This window comes from Aotus nancymaae, unplaced genomic scaffold (genome assembly GCF_030222135.1).
Source record: "Aotus nancymaae isolate 86718 unplaced genomic scaffold, 86718_ANA_hifiasm-v0.15.2.pri h1tg000072l, whole genome shotgun sequence".
Lineage (NCBI taxonomy): Eukaryota > Metazoa > Chordata > Mammalia > Primates > Aotidae > Aotus > Aotus nancymaae.
The window spans coordinates 15,072,116-15,092,172 of NW_026988487.1; the positions used below are offsets into that span (position 1 = coordinate 15,072,116).

Genomic DNA, 20,057 nt, shown 5'->3' on the forward strand with positions numbered 1-20,057 from the left:
CTAAGGAGGTCAGAGAAAGACTTAAATAGTGAAGAAAGAGAGCTGCAGTAATTGCCTGAGAGAGGCAGGGACAAAAGATCAGGAATATATACTTTAGTCATATGTCCTTGGCTATACAGATTGGTAGAGGATTACTGAGGGACAGAAGGTAAAATCAGTTCCACACAGGTGAAAAGTCAGGCTGAAAAAAATGTTATTTCTAGATGCACATCTTTACTTTTTCTGAATTATTCTTGTCAGATACATTAGAAAATAGAACTAGAATCCCCAAATTCATTTCCATCCTTCAGGGTACTAAGGTGTGTGTGCATATTGGGGAAAGGGTGACGGACAAAAGATTTTGAGAGGTAAGGAGAAGAAAGGTATTTGTTGCAAGAAGTGGTAGGTTAGGCTGGGCATAGTGGCCTCCCAGCACTTTGGGAGGCCAAGGTGGGAAGATTGTCTGAGCCCAGGGGTTTGAGACCAGCTTGGGCAACATAGGGAGACCCTATCTCTACAAAAAATTTAAAAATTAGCTGGATGTGGTAGCTTGCTCCTGTGGGGCTGAGGTGGGAAGATGGATTGAGCCTAGAAGGTTGAGGCTGCAGTAAGCCATGGCTATACCAGTGCACTCTGGCCTGGGCAACAAGGCAAAATACCATCTCAAAATAAATAAATAAAACAGTGGTCAATTATCAATTGTATCTGGGATTCAGAGATACATTCCAGAACTCTTGAGTCTTAAATTCCCAACAGCTGATGTAGTCTTAGGTCCATTGGTCATTGCATTTAATACTTACCTAATCTAAAGTTGTCATTATTTCTGGACCATAGGCCTGTAGATTTTTCCTCTATGTCCTATAGTTCTTGTGATAAAAATAGAATGCCTTATTAAAGTAAAAAATAACTTTTAAACTGGGTGTTGTGGCTCATGTCTACAATCCCAGCACTTGGGAGGCGGAGGTGAGCAGATTGCTTGCATTCAGGAGTTTGAGACCAGCCTGGGCAACATGGAGAAACCCTGCCCCTACAAAAATTAAAAAATTGGCCAAGTGTGGTGGCACACGCTTATAGTCCCAGCTACTAGGAAGGTTTAGGTGGTGGGAGGATCGCTTGAGCCCGGGAAGTTGAGACTGCAGTGAGCTGAGATCATGCTACTGCACTCCAGCTTAGGTGACAAAGCGAGACCCTGTCTCAAAAAAAAAAGAAATCTTAAAAAAAAAAACACCTAAATAAAATATGAGATGTTACTATTTTTCTAGCACCACTATCTTTATTACTGGCTTCTTTGAGAGATAGTTGCATCTAAATATTATCTCAATTTTATTTCTCATTCAAGATAAGAAAGATAAGGCCAGCACAGTGGCTCACGCCTGAAATCCCAGCACTTTGGGAGGCCAGGGGGGGGCAGATCACCTGAGGTCAGGAGTTAAAAACTAACCTGGCCAACATGGCAAAACCCTGTCTCTACTGAAAATACAAAATTAGCCAGGCATGATGGCAGGCACCTATAATCCCAGCTACTCTGGAGGCTAAGGCAAGAGAATCCCTTGAACCTGGTAGGCAGCGGTTACAGTGAGCTGAGATTGCACTACTGCACTCCAGCCTGGTCAACAAAGCAAGAGTCTGAGTCTCAAAAAAAAAAAAAAAAGATGAGAAAGAGACATAAATTTTGAAAAACGTAGTTTGTTTCATGTACAGATTTCCTAAATCTGTCTCATTCCAACTTTTATATTTAAAATTTAATCTAAAGTTGTCTCTTAGGCTTCAGTATTATCACTAAATGGAAAACTTCCTATAGTATTTGAAGAATGGTGTTATGAAAGAAATAATCAGCACTATTAAAGTATGATTGTAATTTTAGCTCCACCTAGTGGTTAACAGTTAACAGCACTAATTAGCATCTTAGTCTTATTTAATATACTAACCATTTAATATACAAAACCATTACAATGTAGGCTTAAAATCAGTACTCATTGGTGAAGGTATGGTGACACTTATATATTGCTAATACATCTTGGACAGCAGTTTTGGGTTGTGTGCATATATACTTGTTTGTTATTTTTTTGAGACAGAGTCTCACTCTGTTGCCCAGGCTGGAGTCCAGTGGTACAATCTCAGCTCACTGCATTCTCTGTCTCCCAGGCTCACGCAGTCATCCCACCTCAGCCTCACAGCTACAGGCATGCACCACCATCACCACTGATTTTTTTTTTTTGGAGGGGGCAAGGGTAGAAATGGGGTTTCTCCGTGTTGCCCAGGCTGGTCTCAAACTCCTAGGCTCAAGCAGTCTGCCCACCTCGGCCTCCCAAAGTGCTGGGATTATAGGCATGAGCCACTGCTTCCAGCCTGGAGTTGTATGTTTAGCCTTATAAATGTTAACTGTTTAAAACTTTGAGAACTTATTCAAAGGAAAAGAAATCCAAATTACAGAAAAAACAAATATGTTAATTATAACAACTTCATTATAGTTTAAAACAAGCTATTTAAAATAGAGATACAATTAAGTAAATATGACCAAACCAATTTAAATTGGTTTATTCATTTAAATGATGTCTGCAAAAACAGTATTAATAGGGAAAAATGTTTATGGTGTGTTGAACAAAATTTTAAAAGGCAAATCCTACTTAAGTAATGTTAGTAATGGCTATGTTAATGTGATAGATTTTTTGTTTCTTTTTTAAAATATGCTTTTATTTATTTCATAATGGAAAAATGCATAAAGTTATTTAGTATTTGAAGGAATAAAAGAACGATAAGATGATACATTCTATAGTACTTCAAGATATTACTTGGTTTTTATGGCGAATATTTTGCCTTTCAAGCGAAGTATGTGACTACAAGGCAGGCTGGGGTCAATTAGCAATCACTAAGACCCTGTACCCTCTCTACAAAAACTTTGTAAAATCCTAAAAGCTGTAATTTCTGCACTTTATGCTTGCTGGTTGTACCTACAGATAAGAGGGAGACATCTGAAAATAAATAGAAATGGAACTGGAGTGAATGTTAGATGATTCTAGGTGAAAAATCATTCTGTTTGAAGATTGCTGTAAGCCTGCAAGTGAACCAAAAATTGTTCATTTAGGTTGAGACACAGACGAGCCTCACATGTGCATGAAGTCTTATTTTAACTTTTCTCATCCTTCATTTACATTAAATTTTTAGTTAACAATATAACTATAAATGTTAAATCCTATGTAAAATATATACACACACACATACATATACATAAAGTAGTATTTCTAGAGTATGAATGACCTTTTTTTATCATCTCATTTAATTTTCTCTCAAGATTTCACTTAGTATCAACATCATGGTTAGTAGTGTTTTTAAGTAAGAACATTTGGGGGTGGATGCAGTGGCTGATTCCTCTAATCCCAGCACTTTGATTAGAGGTATGTGCTCAGGAGTTTGAGACCATCCTGGGCAATGTGGTGAAATCTGACCTTGTGATCTGCCCGCCTCTGCCAAGGATTAGTAATAATTTTTAAATGCATGTCTAGGTTGGGCACGGTGGTTCACACCTGTAATCCCAGCATTTTGGAAGGCCGAGTTGGGCGGATCACGAGGTCAGGAGTTAGAAGCCAGCCTGGCCAACATGGTGAAACCCCGTCTCTACTAAAAATACAAAAATTAGCCAGGCACAGTATTTCATACGTATAGTCCCAGCTACTTGGGAGGCTGAAGCAGGAGAATCACTTGAACCTGGGAGGTGGTGGTTGCAGTGAGCTGAGATCGTGCCACTGCACTCTAGCCTGGGTGACAGAGTGAGACTCCATTCCTCCCCAAAAAATGCATGTCTAAATTTCCCATATTATCTCAAATCCCCAATCCCAGCACTTTGGGAGGCTGAGGTGGACGGATCATCTGAGGTCAGCAGTTTGAGATCAGCCTGGCCAACAATGAAACCCCATCTTTACTAAAGATACAAAAAGTAGCCAATGTAGTGGCACACGCCTGTAATCCTAGCTGCTTGGGAGACTGAGGCTAGAGAATCGCTTGAACCAGGGACGCGGGGGTTGCAGTGAGCCGAGATAGTGACACTGCGCTCCAACCCGGGCAACAGAGCGAGACTCTGTCTCAAAAACAAACAAAAAACAAAAAAAGAACTTCATTTTAGGCCGGGAGGGGTGGCTGACACCTATAATCCCAGCACTTTGGGAGGCCGAGGCAGGTGGATCACCTGAGGTCAGGAGTTCGAGACCAGCCTGACCAACATGGTGAAACCCTGTCTCTATTTAAAAAAAAAAAAAAAAAGTGAAAATAAATAAATAAAAATAAAGAACTTCATTTTACACATTTTAAAAATATAAATTATGGTGATTCCTAAGGGACGTCTCTTTTGATTTTTAAATGTATATCTAGCGTCAAATAACAGACACTGGGGAGACTACAGAAGGTGGGATCGTGGGAGATGAGTAAGGGTTGAAAAATTACCTATTGAGTATATTGTTCCCTAGTCAAGTTATGGGTGCACTAAAAGCCCAGACTTCACCACTATACAATATATGCATACAAAAAAATCTGCAGTTGTACTCCCTGAATATATAAAAACTTAAATTTTTAATAAAGGAAAAAATATTTAAATAAAATTTGAAACTCATGGACAAATATACATCCATAAAATAGCCACTTCAAAGCTGAATAATTGATTCCTTTATTTATAGACTTAAAAAAAATAAATTGGTTTTTTCCTTTGTCCAACCTTCAACAGATTGAAGAAGAGATGTTGGCTTTGCAAAATGAGCGCACAGAACGAATACGAAGCCTGTTGGAACGTCAAGCCAGAGAAATTGAAGCTTTTGACTCTGAAAGCATGAGACTAGGTTTCAGTAATATGGTCCTTTCTAATCTCTCCCCTGAGGCATTCAGCCACAGCTACCCGGGAGCTTCTGGTTGGTCACATAACCCTACTGGGGGTCCAGGACCTCACTGGGGTCATCCCATTGGTGGCCCACCACAAGCTTGGGGCCATCCAATGCAAGGTGGACCCCAGCCATGGGGTCACCCCTCAGGGCCAATGCAAGGGGTACCTCGAGGTAGCAGTATGGGAGTCCGCAATAGCCCCCAGGCTCTGAGGCGGACAGCTTCTGGGGGACGGACGGAGCAGGGCATGAGCAGAAGCACGAGTGTCACTTCACAAATATCCAATGGGTCACACATGTCTTATACATAACTTAATAATTGAGAGTGGCAATTCCGCTGGAGCTGTCTGCCAAAAGAAACTGCCTACAGACATCGTCACAGCAGCCTCCTCACTTGGGTACTACAGTGTGGAAGCTGAGTGCATATGGTATATTTTATTCATTTTTGTAAAGCGTTCTGTTTTGTGTTTACTAATTGGGATGTCATAGTACTTGGCTGCCGGGTTTGTTTGTTTTTTTAACTTTTGGGGAAATTTTGAAAAGTGGAATTGATATTAAATGTGTGTGTGTGTATATGTGTGTGTACATATATATGTATATGTACACACACACATACACATATATTATGCATGTGGTGAGAAGAATTGGCTAGATAGGGGATATTTTCTGAACACTGCAAAAATAAAACGCAGCAAAAGTGGCTTCAGTCATCACTTTTGGGTGTCTGTACCCTAAGAAGTTTCTGAAAAGATCTAAAGCCTTCCTCCATATCCCAAATTCTTATGAGCCACTCACAGCAGGCAGCATATGTTGAAATAAGTTATTACTGGTACACACCTGCATCCCCTCACCAATGTATTTATTTGTTATTAAATTGATCTGACTTCTCAGCCTCATTTGGACTAAAAAAAGCAGAAATCCATAAACACTAAAGGACTGCATTGACTTTTTCAGAGTAGAAAACAAATTAGTTTTTTTTTTCCTGAATGAGTCATAGGCTTGTGAGTGATTTTTGTCCATTTAGTTGTGCCTTCTTTGTATTTCAATGAGATGGGGGTACTTAAGGAGATGACAAGTTATGTGGGGATTACATTAACAAACCTGTGAGCCTTCAATGGGGAAGACCAGAAGGGTGAAGGGGCACTAAAATTTCATATGGTGGGTATGTCCCGCAGCAGAGTGAGGAGATGAAGCTTACACGTCCTGACGTTTTGTTGCTTATACTGTGATATCTCATCCTAGCTAAGCTCTATAACGCCCAAGACCCCAAACAGTACTTTTACTTTGTTTGTACAAAAACAAAGACATATAGCCAATACAAATCAAATGCCAGAGGTATTTGAATGATGCCATATTTGCAAATTGCCATCTATTGAAATTCTTACCACACTACATAAACATGATTATTATCTCCTTTTGGCTTATGGGATATTCTGTTTACAAGTAGAATAGCCAATTATTTAAATGTTTAGTTGCCACAGTGAACCAAGAGTCACTGAGCCAATGACTTTACCAGCTGCTGACTGATCCTCATCACCACTGTAGATTTTGCTGCACGTGCAGGTCCTCTGTTTTTAATTGCTGTTTTCGTTGCTGCAGTACTTAACAAACTTCTAGTTCATTGAGACTTAGTGACCATTTGGCATCATGTTAACATCACACAATAGGAAACACCACTTTAACAAGTCTCAAGCCCAGTGCTAAAGTACTACTGAAAAGGAACTAGGAAGTTTGGCCAATTAAAAAAAAAGGTAAAAGTAAGTTATAGTGGTCAGGGAATCTCTTGACAAAAGCTAACTTTTTTTCAGGGGGCACATGTTTTGTTTCGTTATGTTTTGTTGTACAATGAAGGATGAACCCAATGCTAAAAAGTCAGTTGTTTTCTTGGTTTTCCATTTCTTGTATAGAAATTGAGTTGGAGGTGGGTAGGAAGCTGTATGACTTGAAGAAAAATATCCTTTTCAGTGACAAATCAGAGTTTCTTATGAGTTATTGTCCTGCTCCCTTCCAAGTTGTCTTGAAGAGTCCTTGCTGCTAACTCTGGATCCTGCTTTTCCTATAGTCAGGGGCTCCAAGGTAGAACTCCCTAAGTCCCTCTCAATGACACTCTTTGCCTAGACCAAACTAATGACCAAGTAGTAATCAATCTATCGCTGTTGAAGTCCTGGTTTGCTCAACCAAATTTTAAGTCTTCCCCAGGTATGTCAGTCGAATCACCATGAATCCTCACATGTAGGAGTTTCTGAGGATTCATTTTAGGGAAACTGGAAGAAAATTAATGTTTTAATGTAAATGTTTTTAAAACCAAGATCACCATAGAGTTCACACAAAATTTTAGGCAGTGTTTGAAGAAGCACTCTGATGTGCTGTCCTTTCAGCCATGCTCCAGGTCACCAGTGTTTAGGTAAACATGACATGTACTTGTCATATTAATGAAAGGGGCTTTTAGTCGTCTCAGTATCTTTTTTGCATTCAGGTATTGTAGTGTTTTCAACAAATTGAGAAATCTACCTATTTGGTGTAAAATCAGAGAGAGCTTTAGACTTTAGTACAATGTCAAAAATATAATGGAATTTGATACCCTTAAAAATTATTCACAGATCTGGTTCCTCTGTCCTACTGGATGGAATAGGGAAGCAGATTAGTTTTGCATACAAAACTCTTTCAAACCCGCAATGCTACCGATGGTACATTTTAAAGTCCAGTTGTGGACTTCTTAAATAAGTCAAATTGGGTTACTGAGTCCATTCAGATCACAGGTACTTACAAAAAGCCTGATTTAATACTGACTCCAAATGTTTATCAAGTAGGATTTTGCATCTCACTAATTGTCCACCAGTTTTACATGTAGGTGATGACTATACCTGGATTTTACTATTAAGTTAATTCAAGTATATATAGTTTGCAAAAATGATTCAAATTAATTGGTTTATGTTTGTGAGATCTAGCTTCTGAGGAATCTCATACGTAGTAGGAACCATCACAGAGTAAAGCTTATAGCAGAAAAATTGGAAAGGTTTTGAGATACCCTAGAGAAAGAGCAAGCACTTTCTGAATCAGTGTGCAAATATCAATATTTGATCAAATTAACACTACCTCCTTCCCAGTGTTGGTATTCACTCACTATATATGTGTTTAAGAAAATTAAAAGTATGGAAAATTTGTCTAGCATATCAGAAGTTATAAATGCTATATCTGGTATCCAGAGGCTGGCTGTAAAAAGTTCCTTGGGGTCATTCTATCTCCCATTTTTTTGGTTAGCATTTTAAAAATGCAAAGCTGCATACTTTGAAATATATTATTCCAAATTGAGCTCCCTTCCCTTTGCACATATTTTTTCCTCCCCTAATTGAAGTCAGCTCTAACCCCAAATTCTAGTATCCAGAAGTATTTTTATTTGTATAATGTTATCTGAAAAATGTGTTTATATTTTCAGAGCTGCAATTCTTAATAGCCATTTCAATACCTAGAGATAAAGAATCCTGCATTTGAAGCCACACATACACTATTATAATATATTTAGTACTCCACGTCAAGGATTTACTGGTAAATGGAACTTTTTAGCATAGTCATTATGATTTTTGGTTGCCTAGACATCAGGTAAACATTCAGTACACTAAATCTTAACTATCCTGGACACTCCCTCCTACTTCCACCAATTTTTTTCTCACCCCCTTTTCAAAAATCGAAAACTCTATGAGTGTCTTCTTCAGACCATAAAACAGACTTTAGTAACTATTTCTGTAAGTACTAAATGTCTGGCATTTTAAACTTTTATAGAATACATTGTGTTGGACACTGGAATAATACTATTTATTTTCACCTGTGAAAAATGACTTCATTGTACTTGAAACACCTCCTTTGCATTTCTCCATTTGTGCCATTCACTAGTGGAAATAAATTGTATTATACCATTATCTACTGGCTTTTAAAAACTGTGTTAAATATGCACATTTTTGGTATAGCTATTATCATTTGTATGTATATATTGTATATACATATGAGTGTATATGTGTGTATAGATGGATGGATGGATGTAACTCATACTGTACATTTCCATCAGGGCACTTAAAGTTCTGTTATTTTTGTTTGGTTTTGTTACTTCAGTCCTCAGTTAAGGCAAGAATGCATGTATTTCTTAAGAATGAGTACTCTGTGTTGATATTTGTGAAAATGTGGTCATTAGATGCGATCTTTTCCTTTTTAATCCCCTCTTAGCACTTCTGTGAATGGAGAGGATGTTAAGTAAAATTTGGAATCATAAGTTGCAGTGCAGTAAAATGGTGCTGGGGAAGGAGCCAGTTAGTGTTTCTATGAGTTTGTGTTGTGATCCAATAAAAGATAAGTAATGCAGAGAGAAATGAACCATGGAAAGTAAGAACACTGGTGGTGATTCCTCTGCAAAGATGATTAAAAAAAAACCAATAAATCACACAATTTTTATGTGCTTTCTGTATGTATTTCTTAGTAGTGATACGATTGATCCTCTTATTATTTTTACTCCATTAATACTAATAATTACAATTTTGCTGAGGATCAAAACAGCCAAGAAATGAATTACTGCTAAAGCATCTAAGATTCTCCTAAACTGTAAAATCAACAGGAAATGGCCACTGGGAGAGAAGGATTTGATATTGGATGAGGGGCTTTCTCCCTTTACCTGCCTCTTCTTGCTTGCTAATAATTTCTTTGTGCACCTTCCACCACTTCTGAGCCACTACTATTCAAGTATAGATTTGGCCAACACATTAACTCTTTCCTTGGAGATTTATATGGTCCTGCATTTTGTCCTGTGCTCACAATGTGAAGTGTCTTGTTGTGTATTCAAGTCAAAAAATAATATATTTAAGGTCTGTAAGTCTGAATTTCCTATAAGGATGGAAGAAGAGGTTCTCATATCTTAGACAAGAGCCATCTCTAGAAGCAATGTCAAAACTTGGGCTGGCATCTTTGAGCTTTTTACCAAAATACACACCATTTTTGAAGAAAAGAAATTCTCTATTTTGTTTTCCCCCATCTAACATGATAATGCCTCCAACCAGGTTGTAGCATTGCCTTTTAAAAGAGATTCACTCACTCTTAGTTTTTAAGAACTGGAAATTTCCCATCCTCAGATTTCTTATAGGATGAAGAGTTGGCTGTACACCTGAGCAGACTTGCCTCTTGTATGCGGGGACTACTGATTGAAGTCTGTTTTGCTGTGTCTGGTTATGTTGTCTGCACTTTTATGAAATCACTACAATAAGTCTACATTGGAAGTTACTATTAATTTGTAAAGAAGTAAGTTTTATTAAACAGTCTAGAAAAAGAAAGTGAAGCTGAGAACTCTTCCTTTATTGTGCATTTATATTTTCTGCTGAATTCTGGTAGTCCCCTTTAAGGTCATGTTGACTAATGTTTTCCTCATTGTTTGTATTCAGATTTCCAAAATTTCACTCGTACAAGGGAAGAGACCCCATTTGGCTTAATGGTAATCTTTAGATCATAAGAAATATATAAATTAGTATACACCTTATCTGCCTGTTGTGGGTTTCTTAAACTTGCACTTCCTACCCACCCAAAGATAGATATCCTTTAAAGAAAATAAAGGCAGAGAATTAAAACTGGGGAGCCATTTACTATGTCACCATCACTGTTAACTCTTTCCCAGCAATCTAAACTTTCTGAAGTTTTAGAGTTTTTTTTTTTTTTTGTATATATGTCTGTGTGATTGATTGTTTTGTTTTGAAATATACAAGGAATTCTTCTTTAAATAGAGAAAAAGGTTAATCCTCACTGAAACACCAGGATACCCACTGGATATACTAATCTGAACATCTGTAGGTAGTTTGTTATGAAAAAGTGGATGAGACTCTGAATGAATGAAAAAGGGTATCTTGATGCCCAGAATTTTCCCCAAAGTACGGGTAATTCAACCTGCACAGTTTTCTTTCACTCATAGTGTTTAGCAGTTGTGAGTGAAAAATCATGTAATTATCTGTAAATATGTAGCTAACAAATTGACCTAGTTTCTGTATTTTTTTGTTTTTGTACTAAAGTTTATAGGTCTGTGCCAGCTAGAGAGAAGTTGCTGTCATTACCAGTTGTGGTCCTAGCATCTAACCCTGAAACCATCCTAGGTGACATTTTTAGAATTAATATTTAAATGTTGTTAAACAGGGGGAAATGAAGCTTAATCATTGGTCAGGTTTGAAATCTTTTGCAGTGAAATAACTTAATATAAATGATCACATGTCCTCAATCATGAATGAGGTAGGGAGCCTCTCTCCCCCAGTGGCCATGTTTACAAAAGTGTGTTTTGTCTATAAAGTGCAAGTGTTTTAATGTTTATGTAAATTACGCAGGTGATAACATTATGGTTTGGAACTGTTTATTGGGCTCTTTAACTGAATTTTCAAATGAAATGAACTATGCTTATTGCTGGCACATTGATCCCATTTCTGGAACATTTTCCTATTTCCAGAGTTACATATGTTCTTTTGTCATTACAAACTTAACCTCCTTTTCTCTGATATGCCTTGTAGCCAAAGTATTAAAGGCTGGTGAACATAGACGAGGGAAATGCATTTCTTAGAAATCCATGAGCCTCGGTTGTATGCTTTCAGTACTCGTGTTAATATGTTTCTATGGCAACTCTGAGGTCAGTGGTTTAGAAATGAGATAACCAGTGTTAATGACAAGTGTGTACTCTTTGCTTTTGCATGGCTTGGCTTAATATCCAGGGTATATTAGGGCCACTTGAAAGCATGAAGACCAGTTATATAGAGAACAGGTTTCAGTGGCACATTTTGCTTTTTCTGAGCCCCAAATACATTGCCTGGGCATGAACATTGTTACCATAAATTGCACATGGTCATGGAGTGAATTATATGACTTTAAAGGATGTAACTGCCCAACATTTGGAGATTCTGGGTGGTCTGTGTGACCATTTGGCACGTATCCGAAAACCCAGGGGCTATTGGAACCCTCCTAACCCCTTTTCCTTTGTCATAGACAAGTATATATATAACTTATCGAGATGTTGGCTGTCATCTGTATTGCCACACAGCTCTCTCTTGGTTCCCATTCCAAATGTGCTACTGTCCTTCTTTGCATTTCATAATATCAAAGAAACCACCACCCTTCCTAACAGCATTTTATGCCTTTTATTCCACATTAAATGGGAATTGTGCCTACTTAGGAGTGCCCCTCCAATTAATTACATGTGTCCAAGAATAATCCAAGCCAGAGACACAAGGTGGGAAAACATTTAAAAAAAAAAAAAAAGTCCTTGTAAGGCCAGTAATTTATCTGAAAAGGTATTTTATCATCACATCTTGACACCTTATATATGAGCCTATTAGGAGTTGCAGGTGGCTTCATAGGGTAAAATCCAAGAAAAGAGAAGGATGTGTGGGGTTTCTATTAGAAGATAATTTTGTTCTTATTTTACCTTTCCCTTTTATGATCCTTCTCTGCTAGAACAGGTTAATTCTCTAAAAAAAAAATTTTTTTTTTTTAGGGAAACTTTTACAAAAGCAATGGTCTGATGTAAATAACATTTTAAAGTATAGTGCACATAACTTTCCCAGACTGTTCCAATCTGATAATTTGTAAATGCTTTAGAGTTTTTTAAATTAACACTTGTGTTGCTAAATCCTATTTATGTAAGTCTGCTAAAGTTTTTTAACCCACTTAAAACTTAAGACAACCATTTAAATAATGGATGGGTTACTATGAGCAATTTAGCTTTCAGAACCCCTTTGTTTTAGTATATGAAAAAGCCTAATGCGCATTAATGAGGTCGAAGAGACTATGAGAATATGTATAGTGTATATTTTAAAACAGCTTTGCTTGTATCGTGAAGATTTAAAAACAAACTTGAGATTTTTAACGTAACTATTAACACAGTTTTAACATAAGTTATCCCACTGGGTTTAAGAGCATCTTGAATGTATAATCCTTTTTAAAACCCAGGTTGGTTTCTACTTTTACCAGTCACCCAAACATATTTATGTTTTTAGTTTTATGTACTCATTTCCCTTTGTTTTCCTCAAACAGCATGATTTTTTTTGCACATGTAGAAATTTTTTAAAAGAAATTAGTACATCATTTTATCTGGATTTTCTTCACTTCCCTCTTCCTTTCTACTAACCCCTTCCTTAAAGGCCATATCACTCCATTTGCATTATTTGTGCAAATGCCAGGGTTGGTTTTTATTTTTATTTTTGCTATTTACCTAAAAAAAAGAAAATGCTTCAGTCAATTGCTTTTTTATTTAAAGAAAAAAAAAAAGAAAAAAAGCTGTAACCTTATCATTTCTGAGTAGACCATTGAGAGATGAATGCACACCTGTAATAGCCCAGGACCAGCTTTGGTGGCTAAGGGGAATATGTTAACTAAGCAAGAGGTTCTTTTCTAAAAGTGGTATCTATTATCCACAATATTTTTCAGTTATTCCCACAAGTCAGGGGTCCAGATAAAATGAGGGTTATCAGCTAACTGATATGCTATCATTGAGGTTCATCAATGAATTTGTACATTTCTAGTTCCCTTTGGTGAAGGGAAAAATGATTTTGCAAGACCTAGATTTTGGCTTGGTTTCTTGCCTCCTTTTTTGGCAGCCTTCATCTTCTCATCTCCCAAAGCCCTTGAGCCTATAGGGTTTTCATAGTGGACAAAAAACTTGTGGTCTTTTAAAACTGGGACTGATATTTTTTTGAGAGATTATCATGTTGAAAGTGTAATGTTCTACCACTTTACCAATAACTAATTTTAAATATACACTGTCCTCTCGATTTTTGGACCAAACAGATGCTCACAGTGGAGGCTTATCAAGGGTTGCATTGGGGAAGAAGCCTCTCCCTCTCTGTCAGCACCAGCTGGTAAAGGTGACTGTACAGATGTGCATTTTCCTTTTGGTATAAATGGTCCACAGCACTAACTGGTAAGGCTTATTGTACAGTATATTGTCAGTATTCTTCTGGTTCAGCATACCTTATAGTTCATATATAACCTGTATTAATTGTATAGATTGTGCATTTAAAGCTGTTACCAAGTTGTCAGAACATAAGAGCGAAAACAAGGTCATATGTAATATTTTGTTTGTAAGTATCCTTTGTATCATAGCAAAGGAAATGTTTAAAAAAATCAACTGTAATAAAGTAATTTTAGTACACGGTGTCCGTCCAGTTTTTTAAGGCAACTGTATTCCCATGGAGATAAAGTATATTTCTATTGAGTGCCTATTGGATAATTACTGAACCTCAGGCAGTGTGCTGGATGTTGGGGTTCCAAAAATGGGATTACCACTCAAATGGTAAGAGTGTACCATCTAATAAAGATATAAGCCCTCGGCTGGGCGCGGTTAATCCCAGCACTTTGGGAGGCTGAGGTGGGTGGATCACCTGAGGTCAGGAGTTCAAGACCAGCCTGGCCACCATGGCAAAACCCTGTTCTCTACTAAAACTGAAAAAATTAGCCGGATGTGGTGGCAGGCACCTGTAATCCCAGCTACTTGGAAGGCCGAGGCAGGAGAATTGCTTGAACCCAGGAAGTGGAGGTTGCATGAGCGGAGGTTTCAATGAGCCAAGATCACTCCACTGCATTCCAGTCTGGGCAACAGAGCAAGACTCTGTCTCAAAAACAAGAAAAAAGACATAAACCCTCTGGTCTAATAATTAATTGCCTCGCCTTCTGTCTGCCCAGAGTGAAGTGTCCTATTGTGTTCTGGGTGTGAGATTAATCTAGTTTAAATTCTAACTGCTTGATGCAAGTTCTTAAGTTTTCTTTCTACCTTGTGGTCTGCATAACTACAACTTCAATACATGGAGTCATAAATGTAAGCAGTTATCTTAAGTCTTACAGAAAGCTTTAAAAGGTAGTCTTATTTGGGCTTATATTCCTAGATTTGAAAATCATCACATTTTAGCCCTATATGGAGGCAGTAAACCATCTAATCAAGTCCTGTTGTTTAAAACACTGGTATTTTTTTGGTCAGAAGCTAATTCAGAGGGGGAAACGTTCAGGGGCTGGGATTTATGTTTTTTAATTCAAGAAGAAAATAGGGCCGGGTGTGGTGGCTCATGCCTGTAATCCCAATGCTTTGGGAGGCTCAGGCAGGCAGATCACCTGAGGTCAGGAGTTTGAGATCAGCCAGACCAACATGGTGAAACCCCATCTCTATTAAACACAAAAATTAGCCAGGCGTGGTGGTGGTTGCCTGTAATCCCAGCTACTTGGGAGGCTGAGGCAGGAGAATCACTTGAACCTGGGAGGCAGAGGTTGCAGTGATCCAAGGTTGGGCCACTATAGCCTGGGTGATAGGGCGAGACTTCATCTCAAAAAAATATATATTTTTCTGAGACAGTCTCTGTCACCCAGGCGGTTGGAGTACAGTGGTGTGATCATAGCTTACAACTTCCACCTCCCAGGTTCAAGCAATTCTTGGGCCTCAGCCTCCCAAGTAGCTGGGATTACAGGTGTGTGCCACCACACCCAGCTAATTATATATATATATATATATAATTTTATTTTATTTATTTATTTTTGAGATGGAGTCTTGTTCTGTTGCCCAGGCTGGAGTGCCATGACATGATCTTGGCTCATTCCATCCTCTGCCTCCTGGGTTCAAGCTGTTCTGCCTCAGCCTCCTAAGTAGCTGGGACTACATGTGTGCCATTGCACCCGGCTAATTTTTTTTGTATTTTTAGTAGAGGTGGGGTTTCACCATGTTGGCCAGGCTGGTCTCAAACTCCTCACCTCGTGATCTACCTGCTTTGGCCTCCCAAAGTGCTGGGATTACAGGTGTATGCCACTGTACCCAGCCTAATTTTTGTATTTTTAGTAGAGATGGGGGTTTCTCCATCAGGCTGGTCTTGAACTCCTGGCCTCAGATAATCCACCTGCCTCGGCCTCCCAAAGTGCTGAGATTACAGGCGTGAGCCACCACACCCAGCCAAGAAAATAGTTTTAAGTGCCATTTTTTTCTTTCTTTTTTTTTTTGTATTATTTGAAGTGCCATTTTTAAAAGTATAGATTATCTACCACATTGAAAAGACTTAGAAAAGTTGCAGTTTTTTCACTCTTAGAGTGTTGATATTGAACTATCTTGAAATTAGCATTTATATAGTGTTTGATTTGCTTGCCTCAAATAGCTGTGTGGCAGCGAGGGGCAGTGGCTCATGCCTGCCTTCCTACCACTTTGAGAGGCTGAGACGGAAGGATTGCCTGAGACCAGGAGTTCAAGACCAGCCTAGGGAATATAGTCTACAAAAAATAATAAAAATATTAGCTGAGCATGGTGGCATATCCCTGTATTCCTAGCTACTTGGGAGGCTGAGGTGGGAGCATTGCTTGACCCTGGAAGGTTGAGGCTACAGTAAGCTGTGATCATGCCACTATATTCCAGCCTGGGTGACAGAGCTAGACTTTGCCTTATAGAGGCAGGATTAGATCCCAGGCCTCATCTCCAGTATTTTCAATATACCCACCTGAATTTGGAGTAACTCAATGGGATTAAAAGACAAGATTTCACTAGGTGAGATGGCTCACACCTGTAATCCCAGCACTTTGGGAGGCCGAGGTGGGTGAATCACTTGAGGTCAGGAGTTCAAGCCTGGCCAACATGGTGAAACCCCGTCTCTACTAAAAATACAAAAATTAGCTGGGTATGGTGGTGGGTGCCTGTAATCCCAGCTACTCGGGAGGCTGAGGCAGGAGAGGCACTTAAACCTGGGAGGCAGAGGTTGCAGTGAGCCGAGATCGTGCCACTGCACTCCAGCCTGGGCGACAAAGCGAGACTCCATCTCAAAAGAAAAAAAAGAAATCCTGTCTCCCTGTCTCTACAAAAACACACAAATTAGTTGGGTGTGGTGGTGCATGCCTATAGTATAGCAGCTACTTGGGGAGCTGAGGCAGGAAAGTCACTGAACCCGGGAGGCAGAGGTTACAGTGAGCTGAGATTATGCCACTCCACTCCAGTCTCAGCAACAAAGAGATTCCTTTCTTGTCTCTTTAAAAAAAAAAAAGAAAAAACATTATGATGTTCAGCTAGCTTCATAGCCCCTATGGCATCATCCACATCACATGACGCCAGCTGCAGAATCAGGGTCTTCCTGTATGTGTCCTGGGCAACTAACAACTTTACCTTTTGCTACCCTATTTTCAGATCTTTGTTCTTAACAGATACAGTGAGAGAAGGCTGTTGAGGGTGTTAGCTTTGTGCAGGCTGTTCAGTGAACTTGAGAGGTTGCCATTTATAGATAATGTGCATGGCTCCCCACAGGCAGTTGTGCACCCCAGCACCTCGAAAAGAGATTCCCTGCACCCTTCCCCTCACCCTTTTGTTAAAATCCTTTACATTTTGGAGTCCAAAATGGACATTATTTAGTATAATCTCAGACAGTGATTAGGTAGGAAAAGGCAAATAATTTACTCTGGATTCCATTAAAAAAAAAGAAAAGGAAAAGGAAAATAATGTGTGTCATAAAGAGCACTAATTTGGGTCTGGTCTTAGCCCCGTCACTAACTGTGAGATCTTAAAAGTCACATCCTCTCTGACCTTCATCTACAAGAAATAGAAATGCAGATGGTTTTTAACCAAAACTGATGTGAAGCCGATTAGCTATGACATGGTATCAGTGTGTGTGTACATATACGGGGGTGGGGATGGGGAGAGTTTGCCCACCCAACCTGTGAGGCTCAAAGGTGCTGCTCTCCCAGGCCCTTCCCAACTTTGCAGTGCAATTAATACCTGGAACACATCTTGCCCTTACAAGATATTGATTAGAGAATAAAGATTGTGATCTGAAACCAGATGCCACTTCATCATGGAGGTCTTTGAGCTCTGGTTGAAAAATAGAGTCTTGGAGGATGGGATCTGTATGCTGTTAACTATCTTATTATATCCTAACAGACCTTATAAATTAAGGCCTATACACATTCCCAGACTTTATATGGAACAACTCATAAAATAATTTAAGTCATAGATGAAGTAGAACTGGAACCCACATCTCCAAACTATTACTTCAGTATCCTATCAATACACAGACACTAATTGCCCACTGAATAATATCTCTGTTGTAGGTACCATCAATGATCAGGGAATTGTGAGCCTGCTGGGAAATTATTAGCCCAGAACAGGGGGCCTGGTTGTTGATTAAACAGAGCTGCCACTGGTTAGTGTAAGGCCACAGGAGGCTAGATCTACAAAAGTGAAGCAGCAACCAGAGATTAGAACGTGCAGGGAGGCTCTGCTAAACGCCGCAGCAGACAGGCATGGCTTAGTACACAGAGGACTTCAGAAGACAAACAGCACATATTTGTTTCTGGGGATTTAAAAAATAATAACATTCCAGTGTTACCAGGAGACTGATTTGTTTACTATTCAGAGGCAAATAAGAGAAATTTTTTGTTCAACAATGCTGATTGATAAGGCAAGGTATTGCGTTATTACAGGAAAGGCTAGAGGGACTAGAGACTTTTGATGCATGTCTTATTGTTTCAATGAAATATCATTTTACCTTCAAAATGTTAGCTCCTCTGGGCAAATGTGACTAAAGCATAATTATTAGAGCATAAAAATATACTCTGAGGTCAGGTGTATACTCACACCTATAATCCCAGGCTTTGGGGAGGCTGAAGTGAGCAGATCCCTTGAAACCAGGAGTTCGAGATCAGCCTGAGTAACATGGTAACAAACTCTATCTCTACAAAAAATGCAAAAATTAGCCAGGCATGGTGGTGCACACCTGTAGTTCCAGCTACTTAGGCGATCACGTGAGCTCGGGAGGTCAAGGCTGCAGTGAGCCATGATCACACCACTGCACTCCAGCCTGGGTGACAGAGCAAGACCCTTTCTCTAAACAAAACACTCTGGGCCAGGAATGGTGGCTCATGCCTATAGTACCAGCACTTTATGAGGCTGAGGCAGCAGGATCACTTGAACTCAGGAGGTCGAGGATGCAGTGAGCCAAGACTGCACCACTGCACTCTAGCCAAGGTGACAGAGCAAGACCTTATCTCAAACAAACAAACAAACAAAAACTACAGACACACACACACACTCACTCTGGTCACTTTGCCAGGGTTATTTTCATTAAAATTTATGTTATCTCTCAATTCCCTGGATCCTGGTCAGGTCTGTGGTTTTCTGATCCTTGAGCCCAGAAACCCACCATAAGTTGTTACAAACACTAAGATCCTTAGCATTGTTTAATTCACAGACCTTAGATGAGAAGAAACTGGATATCTGATCTATTTCATCCTCATTTCTTGGCACATGTTCTCTCCATGATATGTGCCAAGGGGCAGTCTAGCTTGAATATCCCACTGATGATGTGGGACTTACTGCTTCTCGAGACACTCATTTCATCTCTGGGTATTTGGACACTCCCTATATATAACTTCCCAAGCCTTCCTGAATGCAATCTTATCTCTGCAAATTGTGATAACCACTTAAAGCAATTTCTGGTGTCATCCTTTGTGGCCTGACTGAAGACTCTCAAATACTCCTTTTATTGGCATTGTTACCAAATTCTACTAGAGTGGCCAAGCATATCTGCTTGTTTAAGCAGGGAGAGGAATTCATGCTAAAGTTAATCTCTAAAGGAAGATACTGGCCGGGTGCGGTGGCTCACACCTGTAATCCCAGCACTTTGGGAGGCCAAGGCGGGCAGATCACAAGGTCAAGGTGATCAAGACCAGCCTGGCCAACATGGTGAAATCCCGTCTCTACTAAAAATACAAAAATTAGCTGGGCATGGTGGCGTGCATGCCTATAGTCCCAGCATGCCTATAGAGGCTGAGGCAGGAGAATCGATTGAACTTGGGAGGTAGTGGTTGCAGTGAGCCGATGTCACATCATCGCACTCCAACCTGGTAATGGAGTGAGACTCCATCTCAAAATAAATAAATTTAATTTAAAAAGAAAGATACCTTGGCATTCATTACTAAGGGTGACCGACTGAGAAAGGACCTTGAGGTTTGGGTAGAATATGAGTACAGAGGAGTTTCTGAGGTTATGTATAAAGCCAAGATGACTCTTCTTGTTTTGAGAGCTTTTCTCTTTTCTTTTTTTGAGACAGGGTCTCACTCTGTTGCCTAGGATGGAATGCAGTGGTGCAGTCTTGGTTCACTGCAGCTTCTATCTCCCAGGCTCAAGCGATTCTCTCACAGCCTCCCAAGTAGCTGGGACTACAAGCATGTGCCACCACACCCAGCTAATCTTTGTAT

The 20,057-nt window shown here is 39.3% G+C and overlaps 1 protein-coding gene across 2 annotated transcripts in view; it reads left to right on the plus strand.

Annotated features, from left to right (window-relative positions):
• TAOK1 (TAO kinase 1) overlaps positions 1-14,004 on the plus strand; it is a 180,113-nt gene extending 166,109 nt beyond the window's left edge. For both annotated transcript variants that reach the window (XM_012449312.3, XM_012449313.3), the window contains one exon: positions 4,694-14,004. In XM_012449312.3, coding sequence (XP_012304735.1) covers positions 4,694-5,155 — 462 coding nt within the window. In that variant the 3' untranslated portion in view covers positions 5,156-14,004. The remainder of the gene's footprint in view (positions 1-4,693) is intronic.
• Positions 14,005-20,057: the final 6,053 nt, after the last annotated feature.